At 39.7% G+C, this 19,252-nt stretch overlaps 1 protein-coding gene across 1 annotated transcript in view; it reads left to right on the top strand.

The window, feature by feature from the left end:
* The window catches only part of MIER3 (mesoderm induction early response 1, family member 3), a 16,882-nt gene extending 1,877 nt beyond the window's left edge, over positions 1-15,005 (top strand). The window contains exons 3-13 of the mRNA XM_015426620.1: positions 1,865-2,010; positions 3,537-3,671; positions 4,669-4,789; positions 5,395-5,480; positions 5,749-5,821; positions 8,693-8,844; positions 9,085-9,166; positions 10,090-10,181; positions 12,830-12,957; positions 14,271-14,416; positions 14,545-15,005. Of these exons, the coding sequence (XP_015282106.1) occupies positions 1,865-2,010; positions 3,537-3,671; positions 4,669-4,789; positions 5,395-5,480; positions 5,749-5,821; positions 8,693-8,844; positions 9,085-9,166; positions 10,090-10,181; positions 12,830-12,957; positions 14,271-14,416; positions 14,545-15,002 (1,619 nt within the window). The 3' untranslated portion in view covers positions 15,003-15,005. The remainder of the gene's footprint in view (positions 1-1,864; positions 2,011-3,536; positions 3,672-4,668; positions 4,790-5,394; positions 5,481-5,748; positions 5,822-8,692; positions 8,845-9,084; positions 9,167-10,089; positions 10,182-12,829; positions 12,958-14,270; positions 14,417-14,544) is intronic.
* Positions 15,006-19,252: the final 4,247 nt, after the last annotated feature.

Below are 19,252 nucleotides of genomic sequence, written 5' to 3'. Positions count from 1 at the left end.
GCAGAGAAGTACAATCCTGAATAGACTTAGGATCAGATTTAGAAGTGTAGGGATTGCACTGTTGATCTCATTGCTCTAGTTGACTTAATTTTAATGAAGAGAGGTAGGAGTGGAATGACATATGCCAATGAAGTTAAAATGAATGGAATGTTGTTCTGAGAATTTCTGAGAATTTTGCTGGAAGGTAAATTAAACTCTTGTAAACTAGATTTAAAAAATCACTAATATTACTAAAACCTAATAATGGAGTGAGCTGAGCAGTTCTTTTGTTCAACCTGTTAAAAATAGCACTTCTTACATACGGTAATATAAAACAAATTACTTTAAATTAGCCAAGTAAATTATTTTTTTTCATCTTCAGTCTGCAAATGTAATACTCTTTATTCTTTAGCCTTTATTCAGTAGCGTTTGGCGAATGCATCTTAGATTAAAGTTATTATGAACTAGTTTATGTATTTGAGAAGTTAATTTAGCGTAATTCACCAGGTTCATAAACAGGTCCTGAGCAAGCAAGGATTTATCATTTTCTGTATAAATTACATCTGTGTAAGGTTAGTTACATTTTTAGAAAATGGACATAATCCACCCAAAGGTAAGCACTTTACACACCATTGATTTCAATGGGAAAGGTTTAAATGCTTAATTTCGGCTGGATTGTTCCCCACATATTTTAAATAAATAACTTATGCATTTTGTTGTTACTAGCATGAGTAGTTCTGCTTAATATATTTTTGTAAATTGCTATCTAATCAAGCATTTTTACTGTGCTGCACAGTGTTATATGTAGTAGTGGTAAAAGGGAGGAAATGCTCTTTAAAATGAAAATGAGTAGTCTGTGTGTGTATGTGTTTTATTTGTGTTATTTCAGAATTACAGCTTGTTAATAATGTTCGTTCTATTCTGACAACCTCAAATAAACCAAGTGTAGTCAAAACATCTGATATGAGTCTAAATTTCCCTGATTCAGATATTTCAGGCAGGGTTGGTAGAAAAACAAACAAAACAGTTTAAAGTTGCTTTAGTTGTGTCATAAGACCCAGGCAGATCTTCTGGTTTTTAAGCTTAGAAAGTATTATATTCAGCACCCATACCTGTAACACTGTTTGTGCCCTTGGGGCCACAAAAATTAGATTAGTTTTACTGGGTTTTGGTTTTTATTACATTACCTCTTTTTTAAGTCAAGTTGTGAATCCTCAGTTGTAACTCCTTTAGAGAGCAATGCTATGCAACTACTTGGATGTGTCCTATTTTATTCAAAGGGATTTAGTTCCGGAAATGTCTTCTTAACACTGCAGCCTTAGATAGCTTCCCTCCTATCCGTTCACAAAAATGTGTTTGTTTTAAATCTAACTAGTACAAAATGATTCAGTTAAACAGTGAATAGGCTTACACTGGTTTGTGCTCAGATGGTACATGGCATCAAAATCTTATAATCCTATGTAGAATTAGAGTAACTCTCTATTTAGAGCTGCATTGTTGGTGATCAGGAAGATGAGATACCATCTAACAAAGATAGTTACAATGTATTGGCTCAGTTCATTTTTATAGCTTTTACTGGCACACATATTTCCCATTCATGCTAATGTGATTACAGAACTTGTAGTGAAGGGTGAAATTGAATGAGTCCATGATGTTACTACTAGGATTGCTCCAAAGTAGTCACTTTACTAATCCAAAAAGGTAATTTTAGAGTAAAAGAAATGAAGCTGAATGTGTGAGTCCATTTATGACTTAAGGATAACAAAAATGAAAGCTGGTACTTTTTTGGAGCTTTGACTCTGAATATAAATGAATATATATAATTGCTTTATGCCACCAGTACAATTATTTGGGTTGCTAAGGAGATTCACATTGTTTTTTATAGTTGGCTCTTTATCTTCTGAGGATCATGACTTTGACCCTACAGCTGAAATGTTGGTACACGACTACGACGATGAGAGAACTCTTGAAGAGGAGGAAATGATGGATGGGGGCAAAAATTTTAATTCTGAAATTGAAGACTTAGAAAAGGTGAGAGTGTTTTTCTGCATAACCTGGATATCAAGTGAATGCTGTTTTCTTTCTTCAATACCAGTGAGGAGGCTACCCACTTTTGAAAATTGGCCTCTGTATCAGTTGCATTTGGCGAATGTCAGATGACAGTGGGATTGTACCAGAATAAAATGCATAGATAAGTTAGATGCTCAGGAGGTAGGGGAGCATATAAATATAAAGTAAATTTGATTCCTGTTGAATGTAAATTTATCTAGTGCTTTTTGGAGTTTAAGATGGAGTTCATATAAGTAGTTATTTGTAATATGGCTGTGTTTACAGTTGTTGTTGTTGTTGAGTCGCACAGTCGAGTCCGACTCTTCACGACCCCATGGACAAGATCTTGGCGAGAGTGTTTACAGAGACTATATTAAAAGCATGCATTAAAGAGTATTTGGTGCACTAGGTTCAGTGAAAATAGTAACATAGGAAACCATTTAAAATCATTGTCATTTTATTTTAATAGGTATTTAATGACATAACCAAAAATAATTAGGATGTGATGACTATGACTCAGAAATTAGGTTTCAGTAATGGAATGTTACAATGATGTACTTTGTGGGAGGGCCAAAACAACCATTTTCTATTTTGCAGTCTAGGGAACATGCTTGGGTAGGTCTACTCAGAAGTAAATTCCATGTTATCAAATGGAGTTTACTCCCAAGAAATTGTCCTTAGAATTGCAGCCTTTGTTGCTATCCTAGTTATGGTCTCTACAAGAAATAATGCAGTAAGCATAGCAGATGGAAGAAGCTGTACCTTATGTTAACCTACATAACCACTGTAGAAGCTGTTGGCGGGGCATTCATAAATGTTGAGTTCAGTAATGAAATGATATCTGAGAGTGCTCAAAGAACAGCTACAGGATGTCCAGTCTGTTGATATGTTTACAGTATACCAAAGCAACTCTCCTTATGTCTGACAGTCATCTTAAATGTCCATTCCAGGATCTATTTAATAGCATCATGTACATGATATGAAATTAAAGGTGCCCTTTGGTAAGAACAGGGCCACTTCATATAAACTGGCATGTTTACAATGTAGACTGCAATAGCAAAATGTAAATAATAATAACCAAATCAAGTATTATTGCTGTTTCTTTTAGGGTTGCACCTGCTGATTGCTTGATGGTCAATACAGTTTGTGCTTTGCTGTGCAGCTATTAGCATAACTACATCACTAGTCTTTGTAAGCCCATGGGGAGGGCAGGGTTACTGTGACAGTGGCTTTTTAGGAGGTACATGAAGGGTATACTGATTAGCTGCAATAGTAAAGTAGCATCCTGAGTAGCAACAACTGGATCTAATTGTGAAGATAGTCAGTATCAGTTTAGTTTCTATAATGTAAGTCTTCTTCAGTGTAGCTCAGTATTGTCAGGATCATATTTCCACTTAGGTGTGAAAACCTTTTTGTCCTGCTTGCTATGTAAAAACATACTGTTTTTTTACAGCTAGTGATATGTTTGCTTTTCCTGTGTTAAAAATAAAATAAAATAAAAACTACAGGAAGGAAGTATGCCGTTAGAAGATTTACTAGCATTCTATGGTTATGAACCTACGATTCCAGTTATAGCAAGCTCCAGTGCTGATAGTTCCCCAAGTGAACTTGCAGATGAGCTGCCAGACATGACTTTGGATAAAGTAAGTTGCAAACACTTTCCTACAGTATGCTCATAGGTTCTGTGGTTGCAATTAATCTTTCCCTTTTAGTATGTAGAAGTTAAATGCCTTCATTGCCTTAGATATCAAGTCTCAACTGTTCAGTATTACGGCACAAATAACATGAACTATGAAGTCTGGCACTTATTTTTACTTTGAAAGGACTAGGTTGTAGTTCTACACATATTAACTTGAAATTGTTCCACTGAAACCGGTGACCTACCACGGTATGCAGAAGGATAGGTTCAGTCCCTGGTAGCTCTAGTTAAAGGATCTGAGGTAGGAGGTGTTGGAGGGGGGAAATCTTTCTTTGGAGAGCTACAGCCAATCGGAGTACACAACACTGGTTAGACCAGTGGTGTGACTCTGTATAAGACAGCACAGACTTGGTTAGGGCTGCACTACAGGTAGGATAACAAATCTCTGAATGAAAAGAGAATTGGACTTTAAACAAGTATTCAGTGGTCTGTACAAAAAAGGAAATAGTGTATATTGTATTCCAGTATACTATCTGTGCCAGATGTTATTTTGTGTAATTTCTCCTGAAGACGAATTTCTCTAAACTAGATACAGGGATCTGTAGCCTGCCACTCCTTTCAGCTAAGTATGGAGTCTTCCTTTGGAAGAAGAACATCTTCAGTTGGAGCAAGGCTTCATGCTTAGCTGGGCAGAGTGGAAGAACCCTACTGGTTGTAAATGTTTGACTTGTCCACATAGAGGATGAGACTTCATATATACAGAGTCCATGTGCATTCTGTTTTTAGTAGAATCTAAATCTACTTGATTGTGTCATTGGTTTCCTTTTCTGAACTTTCTAAAACATTACTCCAATTGGGTATGAAATGCTTAGTAAATGGGATTGTGTTGTGAAGGTCTAACTCTCCAGGCCTCTGTGTAAGGGACACTGCTGTCAGGATGAATTATACAGTTACTACTTCCAGATTTGAATGATACTAAACCTTGACTCTTCTGGTTACAGGAGGAAATAGCCAAAGACCTCTTGTCAGGGGATGATGAAGAAACACAGTCTTCTGCTGATGATTTGACACCATCAGTTACCTCTCATGAAGCTACAGACTTTTTTCCTCGACCTTTAAGATGTAGGGAAATGAGTATTCATCAATATTTATGTACTTATGTATATATATTGCTTCAGTAACATAGGATGAAGTGCCAGAGTCTTGATACCAGTGCAGCACTTACAGGGAGAAGTGTAGCTGTTGGCAGGATTCTTAGTTGTCACACACTTTGTCAGAATTGTTGTTAGGAGTACTGAGAGTGTGAGAGAACAGCTGGTCTTTTATTTATTTATCACCTAACTTGAAGAATACTTTCTGATTTTGCTTGTTGTTTTTATGACTTTCAAATTAGGATGGCAGTATTTCCCCAGGCCTTTGTGTCCCCCCCCCATGCATTTTGTGCTACTAAATTATAGTTTTATGGGGGGGGGGATGTATGAACTGAACTATCAGGGGCCTGCTGTTGCAATAGCACTAGGACTGGCTGTATGGCCAGAGCATTGTGCACTTCCACCGTTTGCTGATGTTGCCTGTCAAGTGATAACTGACAATTGACACAAATTAATCTTTATTATTTAGAACCTCAAATGAAAAATAAATTGTGTTTGAACAATGCTAGATGATATGAAACTATAAGTTATTAAGTGCTGCTGAATTAACTCTGGTCCCTTTTCTGTTGTGAAAAGCAAACACGACATGTGATGGTGAGAAAGAATCAGATGGTGAGGATGTAGAAGTGGATACTGGCAATTCATCTGAAGATCTGCGAAAGGTAGCCCTGGAATCGATCCACTTTTGTGTATTTAAAATTAATTTATTAAGATGCAATAAAAAGTCTGACATTAAAATATATTACAAATGCTGTGTCCTGCAAATGCAATCGTATTTGTTGTCGATATCATGGAAGCACTTTCCATCCTCATGGGTGAGGGAGGGCATGTTTGGATTCTACCTGTTTCTTTTTCAAATGTGTAGTATTGATAAGACCTATATATCAATAAATGTTTAGTTAAAATACTGGTTTTCTTCTTGTTTTTCAGGAAATAATGATTGGCTCACAGTACCAAGCAGAAATTCCATCTTACTTAAGCAAATGCAGTGATGATGAAAAGGGTAAGGTTTTATCATTTGATTTGATTAAATGTTCATTATTTTTAATTTCATGAAAATTACATTCTGAAAAGGTGCTGTCACAGGTAAGGTATGGTATCAAGACCACAAAACTGTCTGCATAGTTTGATGGATATAAGGTATTTGGAGATTAGTCAGATTCAAAACACTTGGGGTCAAGCTAGAAATGACCTTAGGATATCTGTGAATGTCTCTTCAGTTGTTCTTTTTAAAAGAGGGAGTGGCAGTTGTGGGGAAAAGGAGCCTTGATTCAGGGTGCCACTTATTTTTTAAAAAACCCTCTGGAAATCCATTCATGAATCTCATGGCATCATATCTCATTTGATCCTGTGTCATAAAGCTCTCCGAGTATGCTTGGGCAGGTTACCTTTCATCTTTAAGTCTCTCACGGGATTGTTCTGAAGCCTAATGATAAATGGTGGCAACAAATGTTTCTGTCTGCTATGGAAATGCATAACTCATATAGATTTCAATGACTTTCTCGCTGAATCTCAATGAGAAACTCATTGAAATCTGTATGAGTTGTGCATTGCAACCTGCTATGAATGTGTAAATACTGGGAAAAGAATATAAAATTATATAGGAAATACAACTTAGTTAGGTACAGTTAGGTGGCATCTGGAGAATGCTGGCATGGATGCTCTGAGTCTCGAGTATTATTGCTTCAGTAACATAGGATGAAGTGCCAGAGTCTCGATACCAGTGCAGCACTTGCAGGGAGAAGTGTAGCTGTTGGCAGCCCTGCTATATGATATCCAGAAAAAAAATATCACAAAGATGAAAGACGGTCATCCTGTGCACTGAAAATGTGCTGATATTAGAAAAGGCGAATCTTGCCAAACATGTTTAAGTGAAAATCCCACCTCCCAATTAAAACAAAAAATAAAATAAAAAGTTACTTAAACCTCTATCAGTGGATTATGTAATACTGAGGCCACAGTAATGAAGGCTCAGCTGTGTATTATTAATTGAAGTGAAAAGGTGGGGGTTTGAGCAGGCCCTTCACCCTCAGTGAGGGCCCCTCTTAGGTCCCGTTCACACGAGGGGATTTGGGCCAGTAGCGGGACGGTTCGGGGGCGGAGCAAATGGCCGCGATCACACCACAACATCTGGGAAGCGTAGTGCTTCCGTCCCTGAACTGGCCCATCCACGCGATAAACCACTCCAAGTTGGAACCACCTACAGAGGAGGTTCATCCCAATGGTGCACCGCAAACCGGGAGTGCGCCGGCGCGTCCCCGGCTCCTAGGCGAACTGCGCATGCTCCGACATGCGCAGTTCGGCTGGCTCGCCGTCCGATCTGTGTTTTCTCCCCGGCGTCTGATCGTGCCGGGGAGAAAGGCGGTGCGGCCAGGGGATCCGTGGGATCCCGCCGCGCCGTTTCAACTTTGGTGCGGCTTTTAAAAGCCACCCTTTTGGGCGGCTTTTCCCCTGCCGTGTGGCAGGGGCCTTAGACATGCTTTCTTAATACACATCAGATTAAAGTTACCTAAGGCTTCATAGGTTTAAACCAACATCTTTACTTCTATCTGGAAGACAATGAACTTGTACATCTTGCTGTTTTAGAACTGCTTTTTAGATGTTAAACTGTAATGGATAATATGTAATTCTGTGCTAAATTCTAGTATAATTTTCATGAGGTAGACTGGTATTTCCATATTCTAAAAGTAATTTGAGGTCACTTTGTCTCTTAAAAAATGCCTTAATATTCAGCATCTGCTTGGATCAGATACCTTCTGTTGGCCTGAGGGCTGTAGCGCCGACAGAATTGTCATTACCTGGGAGAGGACCCTAGCACTAGGAGAGCTTCAGTGTTTCCAGAGGCATTCAGGGTTCCAGACACCAGGACAGGCCTCAATTAAACTCTGAGGCATGAGCAAAGATCGTTTCCATGTTCAGGTGCTCCCTTCTCCACTTGTGCATACAGCTTTGATTAAAAGCTTCCTTTTTAATTGAACTCCACTTTGCTATGACATCCCCACTGTACACACAAGATGAAGGAGAAAGTGGGCGCTCATCAGCACAGGAACATTCTTTGTGCCCGCACAGCTCACACCGGCGAAGCACTGCTAAGTGGCTTTTTTGTTTCAATAGAACTTCGTAAGATCCAACCAATTGTGTTTCTTGAAGATACACCAGGAAGCTTATCAGCCCATTTGGTCCATACCAAGAGCTTAGAGCAGGATTTTGGCTGTACCCTTGCTTGAGATCAAGAGGCTGATTGTGAAACTTTTTTCCTTCATGTGTAATCTATATTTTATGTTGAATATTTTATTACTCTTAGATTAGGTAATTATCTAATGTCGCATTGCCTGTATACAGCTGGCAAGTTTAAATACTGCTTTACAGACGAGCATGTACCTGTCTGCTTGGGCTTTTGGTGACTGAATTCATGTCACATTATTTGCTGTATAAGATCTCAGTCAGTTGCATATCATATTTGAACAGTTTAATGTAAAACATGTGTGGATTGGGGTGGTATGTAATAGGACAATGTCAACTCTAGGACTTAATGTTTCCGTGTCAGATGTGCCAGTGACTTTAGAGAGTTTTCATTGTATGTTCTCCTTCTATTTATTGTGCTCATCCCTGTATTGTATTCTGACTACTTTTAATCCTGCCAGTTTACCATGTGCACTTTTCACAAAGTATGAAATGCTTTAATATTAGACAAGGCCCATTCCATTGATCAGGCTGTGTAGCAGTAATGGCTGCTGCACTTCTGGCTTTCCAGATTGCTGTAATTTTGATTGTCTTTGTTCTTGTTTTTCACGATATATATATTTGTGTCATTCTACTTTCTAAAGCAGTCAAATAGTCTGACCCATAACCCTTCAATGGCTTTTCTTAACAGTGTATGAAAATGAAGACCAGCTACTCTGGCAACCTGATGTGCTTTCAGAGAGCAAAGTTAAAGAGTACCTTTTTGAGACCTCTTTAAGAACTGGAAATGAAAAAATGATTAGCAGAATTCCTGAGGGAATACATATGCGGGACAATGAACAGGTATATTTCTTATATTGATCAGTTAAGAACTGTATGTTATTTATACTTGTGCACCAAACATTTTTTTTCTTTGCCCAGATTTCTTTTTAAAACATCATTATAATAAATAAATATATATATAAATAATTTTACATTGCTTTAATAATTTAATGGAAAAATAGATTTTTTTTTAACTTGTAAGTTTAGTCACTGTATTGTGTGTCTGTCCATGCCCTTTTCAACGTTGCAATCCTTTCTTAGGCACTCTATGAACTTCTCAAATGTAACCACAACATCAAAGAAGCGATTGAGAGATACTGTTCAAATGGAAAGGCATCTCAAGGTAAGAACTCTTTATTGAGAGTTAAGCATGTTTTAACAATTTTTAGTTTGCAAGGTACAGAAATGAGTTTGGATGGCAAATTATTCCTCCAGTTCCTCATCCCTTAGCTGTTGTTGGAAAAATACAAGAATAATAGTTTTAAGGCTCTATATTTTTAGGTATTCAGTCTCAGAACACTTTTTTGTATGACTACAGTTTCTTCTGCTGTGTTACTTCAGTAATAACCACCAGTCAAACTTTTCAGAGATGTTCGGACAGCATGTAAGAGATTACTTGAACCGACAAGATGGTTGATAGTAAGAATTTATGTGGGGAAAAACAGTTTCTGCGAATCCACAAGAAGTCAGACTTTTTTTTTGCACAAATTAGTGCTTAAATAAAATAGGTTACTTTGAGTTTAGAAGGCTTTCAGTATAAGCAGAACAATACATATATGTTTTTTTTTAACCTTAAAGAAAATTCTAGTAGTTTTAAAATATAAAGAAATTATTTTCAGGTAATACATATTTAGGAATATAGTATCTAGCCTTGAGCCTGAGCTTAAATCCAGATGCTGTCAAGATGTTGCAATCATTACTGGCTTAAGGAGGTGAGTGCCATTATGAGAATACAAGTGTGCAGAGCATTTTATAGTAAGTGAAGTGAAAGCAGATCTGGGAGTGCTGTCCAAAGCAAATCTGCTGCAGAGGAGCGCAAATGAAGTAATGCGTCTGGTTCAGCATGCATTATCTCATCACTGGATGTGAACCCCCCTCCCTTTCCCCTCGCACTAAGCTGATCCTCACCTAGAAGCCCGTTTCCATGAGCCTGTTACTGGCGCTAGGTTGAAGCAGTTTCTCTTTTGCTCTCCAAATGCTCCAAGCCAGAAAGGCCAAAACGCCAATCTTCCCCCCCCCCCTTTGTTTCTTTCTGCCTGTCTCAAGAGATGACAGCCTGGACAGAAGAAGAATGTAGAAACTTTGAACACGCACTCCTGATTTACGGGAAAGATTTTCATCTCATACAAAAAAACAAGGTAAGTTGCTATACAGATAAATGAAACAAATGGTACTTAAGTCATTTAAATTCTGCGAAGGATCTAATTAAATCAGTTATAATGTGGAGAGTCACATAAACAGCATTTGTTGCTGTCTGGCCATTTGCATACTAATTTTACAACAAACATTGTAAAGCAGCCATTTAGTAAATGAGTCAGCCTGTTCATCTCTGAAATAGTCTGTAGCGGGGTAACATTGCTTTGGGTGATGTTATTTATTTATTTTATTTTTAAAGTGGTTACTTTGCGCATTTAGGTTTTGGCTTTGCATGACCTTTCAGAAGAAGTGCATTCTTAATGTTTTAGAAGAGGAAGGGAAAAAATGACTAAATGTAGTCCTTTCTGACCTGTGGTATCATTGGCTTCAGTTCTGAAATTACACTTGCTATTTGCTGATTACAGAAGGGGTAGGCAAGTTAGTCTGTTATAAAGAATGTTAACAAAGAGTTGAGTGGCACCTTAAAGACTAACCAGTTTGTTGTGGCCTAAACTTCCATGAGCCAAAGCCTTCCTCATCCATTGTGACTTTGGTGATGATGGCTGCAGGAGAGCCAGTGTGGAGTAGTGGACTCTAATCTGGAGAACCGGGTTTGATTCCCCACTCCTCCACATGACGCCTGCTGGGTGACCTTGGGACAGTCCAGTTCTCTCAGAACTCTCTCAGCCCCACCTACCTCATAGGGTGTCTATTGTGGGGAGAGGAAGGGAGGGCGATTGTAAGCCGCTTTGAGACTCCTTCAGATAGAGAAAAGGCGCATATAAAAACCTACTTCTTCTTGTGAATGAATGCTGTGTAGAAAGTGAAAGTGAGAGCATGGATATAGCACACTCTTCTAATTATGTAATCCAACTAGGGTTGCCAAATCAGTCTTCGCTGGGAGCGGGGGGCTCCCGGCCGGCATCGGGTGAGTGCGCGCACGTGCCGCGTGCACGTCACCCGGAAGTGACGTAGGCACACTGGGCACGCTGGGGGCGGGGCCACGGCCATACAAGGGAAAACCATAGAGTTTTCCCTTGTATGGCTGTGGCCCCGCCCCCAGCGTGCCCGGCGTGCCCACGTCACTTCCTAGTGACGCGCACGCCGGGGGCGGGGTTCCCCCGGGGCCCGATTCTGCCATGGCGGAAATCGGGCCTCCATCCCCGCCCCCTAGCCCGATTTAGCAGCCCTAAGTCCAACATTTAATTTTTAAATTGGTGCTTTTATATTGCTGCCTTTTAAGTCTTGCTTTTAGCAGTATGTATTCTGACATATAGAAGCCTGAACAAATGTGCAAAAAATATGCCATAATCTAAAGACAGTTGTAATTGTGCGTTTGAGTAGGATGTGAAAGGCATAGTAGAACTGTGCATTTGAATAAATCTGAGGAAGAATCATAACAAAGTAGCAGCAGGATGAAAAAGTGAATAGGAGTTGGAGCACAGCCTGGAGACTGTGGGATTTACTGCAGCTACTGTTACCATAGGAGTGTTCTTTGTCACTGTTAAGATTTGTATCCTGTGCTGGTGCCCTGACCTGGATAGCCCAGGCAAGCCTGATCTCGTCAGATCTCAGAAGCTAAGCAGGGCCGACCCTGGCAAGTATTTGGATGGGAGACCTCCAAGGAATACCATGGCCGGGAGGCCAGAGGCAGGCTATCAAGCCATTTCGCTGAATGTCCTCTATTCCCCTGTAGGAGCATGCGTACACACAAATGCGAAATAAAAAAAGAAATACTTCTTAGACAAGAATAACATGTAGTTTAGCTTAATGTGGAAGTGAGCCCTCTGTCAATATCATGGGGCTGCCATATATTTACATGGGGTTTCTGTGAAGCCAGGGTATTCTTTAAGGAGCAGCAAATGTTAAAGAGTCAGTAGTGCTGCTTGGAAGAGAAGGGAGAGAACCCATGCATCCTGTTCTTCTGGCAGAGCTGTCCATACATAGGACAGCAGCTACATAGCTGCTATTCCCAGAGCTACATCCTGTCTCTGGGTACCCGAGAACAGTTTAAAGTCCCCACTGACAACCAGAAAAATAGCTAACTAATGCAGCTAAAGTGAATCTAAAATAGTGTTTGGCTTGACTTTAATCTATAAACTTAATTATTTTTGGTGTCCAATTCTGTACTCAAAATACATAAGCCCTACTATACAAGTTGCAAGAGGAATTAATTTGGCTACCATATTGCTAAGGACTTGTGACGTTTGCCCCTTGAAAGGACTTCGAAAGGCAGAGAAACAGAATATATGTGCATCGTTTATATCCTGCCTTTCTACCCAGTGGGGCGCAAAGCAGCTCACATCATTCTCCATTTTATCATCGCAGCAACACTGAGAAGCCCGCTAGGCTGAGAGTGTGTGACTGGCCCATGGTCACCTAGCAAGTTTCCATGCCAGAGTGGATCACCCAGATCCTAATCCAACACTCTAGCCACTACAAGCACACTGGCTCTCCAGAATAGACAAGCATTTGGATCTTTCTTCAAAGTAGCAGGCATCACTGAAACAGCATTTATGGGGATTTCAGCTCTTTTAACTTAGAGTCCATCTAGGAAATAAATCACATGTCTTCTAATATTTTGTAGTTTTCAGTGAGGATTTATGACAGCATTCCGTGTCAAGGCTTGAATGTTTTTCCTTCTTCTTAGGTGAGAAGCAGAACAGTCGCTGAATGTGTAGCATTTTATTACATGTGGAAGAAATCAGAACGCTATGACTACTTTGCTCAGCAAACAAGATTTGGAAAAAAGAGGTACAACCACCATCCTGGCGTCACGTAAGTTCAGACCCCTTGGAATGTCACCATTTTAAAGAGTTTGAAAGTAAGAGAGAGAAAGAAACAAAGAAAGCAAATAGATGGAGGGAGGGGCAAGGAAAGAAGACAGAGAGAAAGGAAAGGAGAAAGAGAAAAAGAGAAAGGTGGAAAGAAGGAAAGCAGATGGGGAGGGAAGGGAGGAAGGGGGAAATAAGACAGAGGAAAACAAAGAAAGCAAAGAGATGGGGAGGAAGGAAGGAAGAGAGAAAGAAACAAAGCAAATAGATGAGGGGGGAGGATGGACAGAAGGAAGAGAGAAAGTTGAAAAAAATGAAAGAGGTGAAAAGGAGAGAGAAACAGAAACAAAGAAAGCAAACAGATGGGAGGGGGAGGGAGGAAGAGAGAGAGAAAGAAACAAAGAAAGCAAATAGAGGGGGAGGAAGGAAGGGAGAGTGTGAGAGAAAGAGAGAGGAAGGAAGGGAGAGCGAGAGAAAGAAAGGTGAGAAGAAAGAAAGAGATCGAAAGAAAGCAGATGGAGGAGGAAAGGAAGGGAAAAGAGAGAAAAGTAGAAAGAAAGCAAATTAAATGGGGAGGAAGGAAGGAAGGGAGAGGTGGAAGGAAAGCAACTTTAACTCTAAATGTGTTCTCCAACCCCCCCATACCAGCCAGCTTGGCTTGGAGAAGGGATTTAAAGAGACGGATGCCTTCTCCAAGCCAGTGGGTGGAGCTGCAGGGCAGGGGCTAGGAGAATGCCTTTAACTTTAAATGTGTTCTCTAAGCCCCCTGCTGCCGCCATGGCTTAGTTTAGAGAAGGGATTTAAAGAGACACTTCCGGCTGGTGTGAAAGTGTGGTAGGGCTTGGAGAACACATTTAACTTTAGATGGGGGAGGGAGTTGGAAATAAAGGAAGTGGAAAGAAAGCAAATAGATGGGGGGAGGGAAGGAGAAGTGGAAAGAATGCAACATAACTTTAAATGCATCCTGGAAGCTCCCCCCCACCCGCCGGCTGCCTTGGGGAGGGGAGTTAAAGAGACAAATGCCTTCTCGAAGCCGGCCAGCAGAGGGGGGCTTTGAGAACGCATTTAAAGTTAAAGTTGCTTTTTTTCTCTGCTCCCCCCACACACACCTCAAGCCTACCGGGGAGGGGAACACTGGCTGGGGAAGGGAAGACAGGTCTGGGAGCCATGCCTCCCCTTTGCTTCCTCAGCCACTCTGCTGGGAGCCGCACAATATGTGTGAAAGAACCGCATGTTTGGCCACCCCTGTTCTAAAGGTGTAAAATCTTTCCTCCAGCCATTGCGAGTTTAAAATTTTTGTTGACAATGTCATTGCAGGGACTACATGGATCGATTAGTAGATGAAACAGAAGCTCTTGGTGGAGCTGTTCATTCTTCAGCCATAACAGCAAACAGTCGACCGGAGCCCATTCCTGACCAACAGCTAAGCATCTTGAACTCAATCACTGCCAATGATTTAACAGGTAAGTCTAAATGAGCAGGGGAAACCACAGGGAATGGGGAGGGGGGGAGTCTGTCATCTGTCTGTCCTTCCTATCTTCCTAGCTTTCTACTGTACTGTAAAATCTCCAATTATTTGTTGTTCTTCCAGCACTGACCAACAGTGTAGCCACAGTTTGCCACTCTACAGACGTGAACTGCTTAGATGATGCCTTCCCACCTCTGGACAGCTTGCCTCGAACGGCAGTTAATCATGTGCCTGTCGTAACAGAAGACTTGCTTAACTTGCCTAGTAACGGTGAAAGCGATTGTTTTAATTTATTTGAGACTGGATTTTATCACTCTGAGCTGAACCCAATGAACATGTGCAGCGAGGAGTCTGAAAGGCCTACGAAGAGACTAAAAATGGGGATTGCAGTCCCAGAATCCTACATGAACGACGTTTCTGTAAATAACTTGGGTGTTGATTTTGAGAATCACACACATCATATTACCAGTGCCAAAATGGCAGTCTCTGTGGCTGACTTCAGCAGTCTATCTGCAAATGAGACCAATGGCTTCATCAATGCCCATGCGTTACACCAGCACACTGCCCTCCACTCGGAATGAATTTGGCAGCCAACTGAAGAGACAGTGGACGCTCTTGGCAATTAGCGGTGAACTTGATGGGAACGATCAGGTTTGCTTAGTCTTTCACTGGAAGTTTGAACTGTATGACATCAGTGATGTCTTTATGTACAGAACTATATCTTGATTTTATCAAGAGTAATTTCATTTTCCAATCCGTAATTGTGGAAACTTCATACAATGTTTAGCAGAGTTTGGGGACTAAGAGAACTCTGTGGTGCAGCTTTAAGCTCTGCTTCCTCTTTCTTTTTTAAATCTGTAGACAGAGACGGCTGTCTCAAAACCAGCACAGAAGTTCTGAACTGATTGGAGTGGCTTTTTAGGCTAAGTTTCTTCTGCCCTACCAGATGCAGTGGAATAGCGATTGTTTACAGGTACCAGTCCTGATCCCTGCTCAATGTAGCATTTAAAATAAATAAATAAAAAGCAGGGAAAGGTTTCTTTAATTTAAACTGCACAAACACACAAAGGATCTTTTTTTAAATGGAACCTTCTCTCACGTGATACTAAACCAGAGCACTTCAGTTTACAAAACAACAGGTTCATCTTGATGGATACTAGCACAAGGGACTGTAGGAGCAAAGTCTGAAGACCTATATTTGGATGCTCTTACCAAATTACAGGCCATGGCTACCTTACACAGAGATAATTATACTGTCCAAAGGTTTCTGTGTACTTAAACCTATTGGCTGAAATTATGTGGTGTTATGCTGGGGGGGGGCGGTGTCCACACTTCTGAGGAGTGTAATGTGAAACTCAACATCAGATGTTATGATGTAACTTAAAAAGACCCACTGAGAGAGAATGGTACAGTCTGCACAGTTTAGGATTTACCACTAATGGTTTACATCTTAGGGACTCCCTTTAAGTTCAGAGCATTGCAGTTCAAAGTGTTAAACTTACGAGGGACTCTAGATTAATAGAGGATGATGCAGTACAACCCTGAAGTATACGTAACTGCCTTTTCAAGCGTGGATATATTTTCCTTCCTGAACTAAAAGAAGTTCAAGTGCATCTTATACTCGAAGGCTTTGTTGAGACTGTTTTTGGTTGTTTTTGTTAAATTTCACAAATGAAGACTTGTGAACGGCCACTAGAACGTTGGATTTTAAGTGGCTATCAGTTATACAATTAGTTGATAGGTATTGGTTATGTGTCTTGAATGACAAAATTTGTGTTGCAAAACTGCTGAGCTTTCTTACAATACAATTGAAATGCAGTAAAACTTGTCTAGTTTTGCACTGGCCATTATACGTATTTAATTTCCTTTTGAATATTGCAATTTTTTAAAAAGTAAGTTTAGTGTTGGTAGTAATGATTTCACAGTTGCACTGCGTAAATAGAAAGCAGAAGCCTTAGTTAGTACTTCAAAGGGAGGGTATTTATTCTACATACTGTGAACTGCATTGAGATCCTGAGTTTGAAATGCAGCATAGTGCTTTGTGTTCTTCATGGCATTGTAACAAAAGTGGCTTTGAAGAGTTCTACATCAGTAGTGCACTTAACCATTTTAGCAATTTTAATTTAACACAAGTGGACAAAAGTTGGTGGCAATGATTTGTTTCAAATGTACATTTGAAAACCATAATCTAGTAAGTACACAGTCAATAACGGGTAGCCTTGGCCCATTTTTAGCCAAATTGTCAGCTTCTTGTTGCTGTGATTTGTGCTGAACTCCATACCTTGGTTCATTCGTTCTTTTTTTTAATCAACACACCTTAATATAATTTTGTAAAATACTGGCCATATTTTGTTTTGTCATACATTCAAGCATATGGGTTTACAGTGGCTGGTCTGTATAAAAACCATTACTCGAAAATGTCTGAATGCTGATACCAGTTGCACTTAAATGAACTCACCCATTCTCATTAGCTGAGGCAGTAACTTTGTTCAGTTTATCTATGCATTGCTGGGGTCTTAATGAAGACCGAGACAGTCTAGTTTCTCGTCTAAAGTTTTGATTGTCAGCAAGTTGAATGGACACTTTAGTTATTTAATAAAGACTTTTGACCAAAATTCTGAAAATGGTATGAGAGAACAATGAATTCCGGCTAGTTTTAATAGATTTTTAATTGATGATCTAATTTAGCCTCTTGGCTAGCTAGCTGGTAATGTTTACTTTTAATTCCTTGTTAAAATGAGGCAATAATTTGCAAGATTATGTAAATATGTAAATTCTACATATCTTTTTAGATATCTATTTCAATATTTTCTGACTACTTCTGTGTATAGTAACATTTTGTGCATGCTTGATGTGACATTCATAAATTTGTACCACTATGACTTTATTCATGTAAAATAGCTATTTATTGATTTTTTTTTCTTTTAAAAGCTGGACTTAACCTGTCTTTCTCAGTTTTAAGCATTTTAATAGAGAACTTGTTACTGTTTATTACAAGAATTGTGTTGGAGGGTCAATAGCAAGAGGAAAGCATTGCAGCCATTATGAAGAAATCTACATAGCTTTCGTTCTTAGTGGGTGACACACAATTCTTATAACAATCGGTGATAACTTCTTTTGTTCTTTGCTGAATATATTCTCTTCCGTTCTCCCCCCACCCCTTGATAAGAACAAACCAAAAATCCATCATGGGCAATTGCGGTTTGGTAGATGTATCACTTAACTACAGGGAGTCTGAAAAGGTTAACTGATTCACTTAGAAGTGTAACTGGTGCTGTGTTAAGAGCAATACTTTTACTTTTCTTAGGCATTGTATCTCCATTGCTAGCTTTTTGTTTTCCCCTGTTGTCATGGTCAGACTGCCGACTTTACTTGAAAGCTGTACCATACCGTCTGAAGTATACTGAATCGTGTACAATTGGGTTGATTTGTGCAGTTTCCTTTTAAAATTGAGAGTCAATACTATATGTCAGTTTCAGATCCAGTAGCATATGAGTGATACTATTTAATTTAACCAAAGTCTTTAGTTGATACTTCAATTTTGAATGTAAACTAGTGGATTAACTGACCAGTAGAAGACTCTGTATTGCCCAGTGTTACAAGCACATTGTTTATAAATGGGAAACTAAATTTACACAGTATCATGGTTATGAATTATTTTCCATCAGAATGAGAACTTTCCAGTTTTTGTTTAAGAATAGTTGAGAGGACTGTAGTCCTGAAGCCACCAGTCATTCCAAGATCAGCCTAGTATTCCCTGTGCATAATGGCATAAATTAGTGACAATCGCAACTGGTTTTAGTATCAGGTGTCCAAGAGGAAATTGCTATTGTTGCATTGGTTTTAATATTTGTACATAAACACTGATTTTTTTGGAACATTATTTTGTATTTGTTGTACTTTAATACCTGGTGTACAGTTCCAGAAATAAATGTCTGGAAACCTTTTTTTCCTCCTGTGAAAGTTTTCATGCCTCTGCTACATTATTTGTCGCTTTTTTAGTTTTTACATCTTCAGGTCTGCTCATTTAAAGAGTGGAATTTGAGTGGTTCTTAATTTTCCCTTTGTTCTGGAGGGAGGGATGAGAGTGAGTGATGAAAGGTATATACCGTATTTTCCTGCGTATAAGACTACTTTTTAACCCAGGGAAATCTTCTCAGAAGTGGGGGGTCGTCTTATACGCCGGTACGCCAGAAGCATCAGCACAGCTCTATATTTTAACTGGAAAACTCTCTATTTTAACTGAAAAGTTGGGGGTCGTCTTATACGCCCAGTCGTCTTATACGCCGGAAAATACGGTACTGTTCTCTGGTAACAAGTGCTTTAGGGGAACCAAGTATGCTTTCTGAAGGAGCATTTCCTACAAATTGTTTGTACATCTTGTTTTGATGTCTATTGGTTGTGTTCTTTCTGTGACCACTGCTGCTGAGCCAGTGGTCTCCAGCCATACCTTCGGCTCTGCCTCTTGGTCCCATAATCCTCTCCTCTCTTTTTCTGGCATGTAATAATTCTGTACTTAACTATGTTGCCAAACTCTGTGGTACCATCACATTACCAGGCAGTAACATTTATCTTTTCCTTTGCATAAACAGACCATAGCAGGAGGCCTTCACAATCTGATCAGTACTTGGCTGTGACTTTGAAGACGGAGGCAGAGTAGTCAATAGACCTGTCTATCCTAAACAGTTTTCAGAAATCCCGCAAAGGTCAGCCATCCCAGCCCTACTAGTAGATATATAGCTCGCAACACTAGACTTTATTGTCATCTCTAACTAAGCTACAGGGGAGAAGTGAAACAATATGGTTGAGGACAGCAATGGTTTTTTTTCCC

Source organism: Gekko japonicus, unplaced genomic scaffold (genome assembly GCF_001447785.1).
Source record: "Gekko japonicus isolate JY-2015 unplaced genomic scaffold, Gekko_japonicus_V1.1 scaffold1884, whole genome shotgun sequence".
NCBI classification, from domain to species: domain Eukaryota; kingdom Metazoa; phylum Chordata; class Lepidosauria; order Squamata; family Gekkonidae; genus Gekko; species Gekko japonicus.
Note: the sequence above shows the minus strand (reverse complement) of the source record. Positions and strands in the feature narration are given on the sequence as shown.